At 43.6% G+C, this 8,324-nt stretch overlaps 1 protein-coding gene and 1 non-coding gene across 2 annotated transcripts in view; one reads left to right on the forward strand and one right to left on the reverse strand.

Moving 5' to 3' along the window:
• LOC103726479 (cytochrome P450 3A11-like) overlaps positions 1-8,324 on the forward strand; it is a 35,146-nt gene that overhangs the window by 513 nt on the left and 26,309 nt on the right. The window contains exons 2-4 of the mRNA XM_008824074.2: positions 572-665; positions 6,091-6,143; positions 7,903-8,002. Of these exons, the coding sequence (XP_008822296.2) occupies positions 572-665; positions 6,091-6,143; positions 7,903-8,002 (247 nt within the window). The remainder of the gene's footprint in view (positions 1-571; positions 666-6,090; positions 6,144-7,902; positions 8,003-8,324) is intronic.
• Positions 3,550-3,636, reverse strand: LOC115068593. The gene has a single exon (XR_003847935.1). It is a non-coding gene; the product is annotated as a small nucleolar RNA SNORD86 (small nucleolar RNA).

Below are 8,324 nucleotides of genomic sequence, written 5' to 3' on the forward strand. Positions count from 1 at the left end.
TCTTTCTTCAGTACTGGGGATTGAACCCAGAGTCTCACTTGTGCTCAGCAAGCACTCTACCACTGAACTCTAGCCCCAAGGATATTTTTTTTTTGAGGCAGGATCACTCTGTAGCCCCAGCTGTCCTGGAACTCACTATGTAGATCAGGCTGGCCTCAAACTCACAGAGATCTGCCTGCCTCTGCCTCCTGAGTGCTGGGATTAAAGGCGTGTGCCACCATGCCTGGGCAAGGATATTAACCCTTAAAGCTCATACTGATATTATACAGCTCGACTGTGCATCACTCCCTTTCCTCTCACTCCCTCTTCCTCTGATAAGGGGTTCATTGACAAGATTTGCTCTTTTATGACCTTTCAGTTTCCGCTTAGACTGATTAACCAGAACTCAGCAGACACAGACATAAACAACGATTGGCGTGCACAGCGGACTTCTCTTTTCCTAAGCGTAGGGAATTCTAGGGAGTCAGGTTCTTGGTTTGTCTCATTGTTTTTGGTGACTCCATCTTTGCTTCCTCTCTTCTGTACGTACGGTTATAACCCTTGTGATTTGATCTTATGTTTTTCGCTATAGGTTTGGAACATCTACACATGGACTTTTTAAGAAACTGGGGATTCCTGGGCCCAAACCGCTGCCTCTTTTGGGAACTGTACTGAACTACTACAAAGTGAGTGCTGTTTTAATTCCCACTCTACCTTCTGATTGCTGACAATGGCTTAGTTCCATCAAAGTGCTTCTGGGGAAGAAGTGCTAGAGTTTTAGACTCTTGGAAAACGTGTGTGCACTATGCAGAGAATGCTCAGGTTGTCTCTGAGACTCTTGTGTCAGTTTAAAAAAATGTTAATTTTTTTTACATGTTTATGTGTGTGGTTTGTGTGTGTGTGTGTGCACATGCATGTGTATGCGTGTGAATGTGGGGGCCAGAGTCAGATGTCTTCCTTGGTCACTCTTCACCTTATAGATTGTGGCAGAATCTCTCATTTGAACCCAGAGCTTGCCAATTCAGCTAGTCTAGAGAGCCATCTTGATCCAGGGCTCCTCTGTCTCTGTCTCCTGCAGGCTGAAATTACTGTAGAGTGCCACCCTTGATCAGCATTTACACAGGTGCTGGGATCTGAATTCTAGTCTTCATACATGTGTGGCACGTACTTTACCTGAGTCATCTCCTTGGCTCCTACTGTCAACTTCAAAAAAATATTGTGTGTGTGTATGTTTCTGTGTGTGTGTGTGTGTGTGTGTGTGTGTGTGTGTGCGCTACAGCATGTATGTGGAGGTCAGAACTTGTGGGATTCAGTTATCTCTTTCCACCTTGTGAGTCCCAGGGATAAAACTCAGGTAGATCATCAGTCTTGGTGGCAAACACCTTTACCCCCTGAGTCATTTTGCTACCTCTGTTGTCAACTTAACAACCCTTAAGTTTGCCTTAGGCAAGACCCCCAGACCTCCTGGACTTTAGAACCTGATGTTCAGGACATGATGCGCAGACTTTGTGAGCAACAACAACAACAAAAAGAGTCTGTTTCTTGTCCAGTGCAGATTCCAGGAAGGTGCTGCTGTACTTAATTGGTTTTTGGAGAAGATCTTGAAGGGGTTTCCAAGTTCTAGATCATCAGCCTTGTGTGCACTAGATTCAAATGTTCCTGTTTGTACCAGAACTCATGTTCAACATTTTTTCTTCTTGCTAAATAGTTCTGTAACATTAGTTTATCACAAATCTCATATATATATATATATATATATATATTGATGGACTAACTAAAAATCAATCTTTCCTTCTCATTATATATATATATATATTCACCTTTGGGGAATTTGCTTATATAATTAAATCATGTAAATCTGGAGAACGCACCAAGACACAGACAAGAACTCAGGTGGGGTAGTTTGTTGGCAGAAAAGAAACACTCCGGACAGCTCTCAACTTGAGGGTGGAGAAGCTGTCAGCTTACAGGCTGTTGGCTGGGTGCTTTTATGGGGGGGCTAGGGAATGCAGAAGATGGGGAAAATTAATTCAAGGGGAAAGTTAATTCAAGCAGAGGGGTCTGGATCTTGTCAGGAAGAAGCAGTCTCTGCTGAGACAGTCTCTTATGTCAACTGGGTCTTGGGTTATGAGATTAAGGGGGGCTGCCTCCCTTCTAAACTTATCTTAAAGGAAGCAGTTTGTGCTCAGACAGCTCTTACAGCAGTGGGTCTGGGGTGCAGGGGCCTGTTTGTCTTCTGAAATTATTTGAGAAACAGCTTTGTGCTGAGACAGGTCTAGATGCAGCTGCCTGGCCAGTTCCTGCTTTGCAAGGGGGCCTCAGGTCCTGTCTTGTGAGGCTTTACTGCACTGGGGGAGGGTCATCTGCACACCTGGACTCCAACAGCGTATACTTGAGTTCTCTATATAACTGTTGAACACCTGTGGTTCTTTCTTTGTTTCCTTCTTCTTCTTCTTTTTTTTTTTGGTCTCTTTGAGACAGGGTCTCCCTGTAGCTCTAGCTGGCCTGGAACTCTCTATGTAGACCAGGTTGTCCTTGAACTCACAGAGATCTGCCTGCCTCTGCCTCCCAAGTGCCGGGATCAAAGGTGTGCGTTATCAGGCCTGGCTCCCTGTGGTTATGTCTATGGTTTTACCTGCTGGCATGTCTGGGGATCTGAGAACTAGACAAGAGTGTTTTGTTTCATTGTTTTCTTTAGGAACTTTTTTTTTAAATTGGGATTTATATGGGTTGGGAAGGTAACCTTAAGGCATACCCCTCCCCCAGGAAATGTCCATTCTAATCCTCCTGAAGTGTTTTCTGGAACTTTCTCTTTTTCTTTGTGCCACTCTTGTAGCCAGCAGCATGCTTCAGGCCCACTGTTAGCTGGTTCCTCCTTGGAAGAAAATTTCCTTTTTTTCTTGGGGACACTCAGGTTTGCTGCCTCTCGAGGGGCCATTTCCTCCTGAGGTACGGACGTCTTTCTTTTAGGACTAAGAAGGCTTGTGCTGGCAGCAGTGGTCTCTTCAGGACCACTAACCAGCGCCTCCTTGGAGAGAGCTTTCTGAAACAGGAGGCTCTTCCATTCCATTTTCCTGAGAAGCCTCCTGGGGCTTTCTTTTTTTCTTTTTTTTGGGTTTTTCACATCTTCTCCCATTCTTCTGAACACTACTATTTTCTGAAGAGGCCCGGGCCAGCGCAGCTAGTCGCTTCTCTTCCTTTCTTGAGCGGTTCTTCTCCTGCTTTCCCAGCTTCCTGGTAACCTCAGCAGCCACTTTCTTCTGCCTGAACCACTGCTTCCTTCATGGCTTCTGGATTTTTCTGTGGAACTTCTCCAGTCTCATAGAAAGATAGCTGCTCCTCAACTTTTCTCGGAGTTTCTTCCCAAATACACTTGTAGGCGCCTCAGAGAAGCAATCAATTTGTGATGCAATATTGCATTTGTTTGCTAGATATGGGGAGATGCGGCCTTTGTTCTTGGCAGCTGCTCGGCCAGTGAAGGTGGGACAGAAAACGAGTCCGTACTTACTTTGGTGTGCTACCTCTTGTCTTTAGGGCTCTGGAAACTTGGTCCCTTTGCTGGGCCCTGGGAATCACTCAGACACTAGGACTGGCCATCACCCCCATAGAAGAGGCTTGTATAGGTCAGAGAGCTGCTTCTTCTTCTTCTTCTTCTTCTTCTTCTTCTTCTTCTTCTTCTTCTTCTTCTTCTTCTTCTTCTCCTCCTCCTCCTCCTCTCCTCCTCCTCCTTCTTCTTCTCTTCCTCCTCCTTCTGCTTCCCACTGAGTCCAATTAGTGCTGCCTGTATGCAGTCAGTGCTGCATGGTCGTAGAGCCATCCACTGGTTTGAGACAGAGCCTCCTTGTAGCCTTAGCTGGCCTGGAACTCACAATGTAGACCAGGCAGGCCTCAGACTCACAGAGATTCATTCACCTGCCTCTGCCTCTCGAGTGCTGGGATTAAAGGCGTGTACCACCATGCCAGGCCTTTGTTCCTATTTCAAACTCTGTGTGTGTGTGCCCAAAGCAGCCAGAAAAGGGCGCTGGAGGAAGGGGAGCTGGAATTACAGGTGGTTGTGAACTGCTTGATGTGGGTACTGGGAACTGAACCTGGTCCTCAGCAAAAGTAGCAAGTGCTCTTAAATGTTGAGACATCTCTCCAGTCCTAAGGATTGCTTTTGCACCTTTGTACGTTTGTTTTTGTGGTGCTGAGACTAGAAACCAGGGCCTCCTGCACACTAGACAAGCGCTCCACTGAGCTACATCTATAGCTACTTTTTTTTCCTTCAAAGGCAGCAGTTTATGCAGGAATCTGAGCAGGGAATATATGAGACTGGATGATTGACGGCTGTCTGTCTACCTCAGATATTTAATTACATAATGAGTTTAAAATTTTCTTTCCATTTTTGGTTAAATGACAAAAATCACTAGAGAAAGGATGATTTGATGAAATCATTAGAAATTTAAATGCAGAAAATGGAAAATGTGCTACATGGAATATGAATCTAAGGGGATTATCTGTGGCTAACCTGATCTGATGCCTGGCCCATGGTCAGTTCCCTAGACTGACATTCCCAAGTTCTTGTCCATGAGGCCAGCCACAAAGCCCACATGCAGGCTTCCATCTGTTCAGACTTTCCTTCCTGAAGGCTCTAGGCTTATCTTGTACATTCTTGAAAAAACACTTTGCTATTATTATTTTGTGTATGTGTATGCGTGTGTGAGTGCTGTGCATGTGTTTGCTGTATGTGCACATGTGTTTGCTTAAGAGTGTGCATGCAGAGGCCACAGGAGAATGTCTGGCATCCTGCTCTATCACTTTATCTGCTGAATTCACTTGAGAAAGTGTCTCTCAACTGAGTCTGGAGCTATCAAGGCCCAACCATGCTCCTGCATCCTGCTGTCTCCTCTCTGTATGGCACTGGGGTTAGAGGTGTGTGCGTGATCACACCTGACTTTTTGCGTGGGTTCTGGAGATTTGAACTCAGGTCCTCATTATTGCACAGTAAGTGCTCTTATCCACTGAAACATCTCTCCAGCCCCCACCTCTCATACTCTAATCCTTTTAATTGAAGGCTTGGTTGCCCAGTGACTGCTTAAGAATTTCATACTCTGGTTCCAGGCCAGCTGGGGTTACAGGGAGACCCTGTCTCAAAGACAAAGAAAAAAAATTACATACTCTGTTCCATCTGAAAAAATAATTTCCCTCTCATCTTTCTGATGTAGATTTTTTAGTAGAAAAGCCACACATTTCTGGAATCTTCTTTTATATAGTTTAAAATTTACAACTGCAAGTTAACTCCAGGGAAATTTGTTTTAAAGCTTTGTAGGTGAAAACTCTAAGAAGGGATTTAATAGTCATATTTATTATTTATTATTTTTATTTTATATATATTGCCTGCATGTGTGTGAGTGCACCCATGTCGTGCAATGCCTATGGAGGTCAGAAGAGGGCTTTGGATCCCCTGGAACTGGAGTTAAGGATGGTTGTTAGCTGCCATGTGAGTGCTGGGAATTGAACCTGGGTCCTCTTCAAGAGCAGCCAGTGCTCCTAACCACTGAGCAATCTCTCCAGTCCCAGTGTTCTATATTTTTTAATTAAAATTTTTATCTATCATCTATCTATCTGTCTATCTATCTGTCTATCTATCTGTCTATCTATCTTCTATCTATCTATCTATCTATCTATCTATCTATCTATCTATCACTCATCTCTATCTATCTATCTATCTATCTATCTATCTATCTTCATCATCATCTATCAATCTATCATCTATCTATCTATCTATCTATCTATCTATCTATCTATCATCTAATCTATCAAGTGTTTGTACATATGTGTGTGAATGCATATGCTCATGCAGGTCAGAAGGCAACTTTCAGGAGTTGGTTCTCTCCTTCCATCATGTGGGTCCCAGGGTTCAAACTCAGGTCATTAGGCTTGACAGCAAATGCTTTTACCCACTGAGCCATCCCGCTGACCTCCTTCATATGTTTCTGAATAAGAACTTGCCTCTAACTGCCCTTTGAGGGACAGGTAGCCTGATTTCATGAGATTGGAGTTTTTTGGTGCCCTGATTTGGTCAGTATCTATATAGAACAATAATGAATTTCTTCTCATTTCTCTTCTCAGGGAATTTGGAAATTTGATCTAGAGTGCTATAAAAAGTATGGAAAAATATGGGGGTGAGTACTCTGGAAACTTCCATTGGGTAGACTTTACATTTTTTTTGGTTTATTTATTTTTATTTTATGTGTATGTGTGTTTTGCTTGCATGTATGTAAGTGCACCTGTGTTGTGCAAAGCCTGCAGAGATCAGAAGAGGGTATTGGAGCCCTTGGAACTGGAGTTATGGACGGTTGTTAGCCCATGTGGGTGCTGGGAACTGAACCTGGGTCCTTGGCAAGAGCAGTCAGTGCTCCTAACTGCTGAGCCATCTCACCATACAGTGTGGCTTTTCTTCATGTCTCATGGATCCTAGCCTCACATTTTATCCAATGTTGGGCTATTGTCCTCTTCTCCATTTTTCCCTTTGTTAACACCCTTTTTCATTACATGAATTTCACTATTTTGATCCTTGTAATACATTCTAGTAAACACACGGTACTAGCTCCTTACCACTTTGATTTAGTTTCAGTTAGAAGACCAAACTCCTTTATATCAATGTTGAATTTAATATGTACTTTTGAAAGTTGGGATGGTGAGCATTTGGAAAATAATTTATGGTTAGTGTTTCAAAAGACTTACTTTGCAAGTGTAGAGACTTTTGTTTTGTTTACATTTATTAACAAATCAAGATTTTTTTGGAGGGGGCATGTATGTCACAGTGTGCGTGTGTGTGTGTGTGTGTGTGTGTGTGTGTGTGTGTGTGTGAATTGGTTCTCTCCTTCCACCATCTGGGTCCTGGGGATCAAACTCAGGTTGTCAGGCTTGGCAGCAAGTGCCTTTACCCACTGAGCCATCACATACACTTTTAACAGAAGTGTGTGTGTGACTGTGTCCTATCTAATCAGCTGGCCGTGGAGATGCAGGATATTAAAAAACCACTGTGTTCCATTTTGTGCCCCTGTCCTTAATGGTTCTGTAGTGCGGCTGAGTCAACAGCCGTAACTATTCTCCCAGAGCTGGTAGAGGTTTGGTGAGAGCCTGGGAAGAGGTATCAGCAGTGTGCTATGAGACAGGAAGAAATGGGCAGAGGCTCTGCCTCTTCCTCTCCTCTTATCCATCCTCAGCAACAACAGGGCAGGTCCCAGGGTCTGCTGAGTTGACAAGGTCCATAAAGACCATGTGACCCAATGCTTAGAGCATGTTGTACTGCATGTTTAATGGTCCCAAATTAACTGCCCCTTGCAAATGTCAGCACTTGATAGTGTTAACTTTTCACTTTTCTAATGCTTTTTTTTTTTTTTGGTCTTTTTGAGACAGGGTCTCCCTATAGCCCCAGCTGTCCTGGGACTTACTTTGTAGACCAGGCTGGTCTTGAACTCACAGAGATCTGCCTGCCTCTGCCTCCCGAGTGCTGGGATTAAAGGCATGAGCTTCTACACCTGGCCCTAATGCCTTTTTTATGTAAATTTTTTTGAGACAGGGACTCCCAGCTGGCCTAGACTCACTATATAGATGAGTCTGGCCTTGAACTCACATAGATTTACCTATCTCTGCCTCCCGAGTGCTGGGATTGAAAGTGTGTACCACCACAACCAGCTTTGGATGGTGTTTTATCACAGCATCAGAAAAGCAAACTAGAAAAAGTACCTGTCATTTTATGAAGACTCCATTGGGTCTGTGTTCAGGATCCCTACCTTGAACTAGAAGTTCCTGTGGCTGTGTATTGTAATAACTGGGGTGTGTATCATTTAACATTAAGATCAGTCTGGATTCGTGGGTGAGGATCCAGCTGCAGAATCTGGCTTAGGTTCATCAGTTCTGTTTTTTTCAATGCAGGTTGTATGATGGTCGAAAGCCTGTATACGTGATCACAGATCCAGTGCTGATCAAGAAAGTGCTGGTGAAGGAATTCTATTCTACCTTCACTAATCGGCGGGTAGGCATCTTTTATTATTTATTTATTTATTTATTTATTTATCTATTATTTATTTATTATTTATCTATTTATTATTTATTTATTTATTTATTTAATATTTGAGACAGGGTCTTACATTTATGTGTATGAATGTATTGCCTGCATGTATGTGAGTGTACCTGTGTCGTGCAGTGCCGCAGAGGTCAGAAGAGGGCTCCAGATTGCCCTGGAACTGGAGTCAAGGATGGTTCATAGTCACCATGTACGTGCTGGGAATTGAACCCGGGTCCTCTCCAAGAGCAGTCAGTGCTCTTAATCACTGAGCCATCTCTCCAGCCCCATG

Source organism: Nannospalax galili, unplaced genomic scaffold (genome assembly GCF_000622305.1).
Source record: "Nannospalax galili isolate Female #2095 unplaced genomic scaffold, S.galili_v1.0 scaffold809, whole genome shotgun sequence".
Lineage (NCBI taxonomy): Eukaryota > Metazoa > Chordata > Mammalia > Rodentia > Spalacidae > Nannospalax > Nannospalax galili.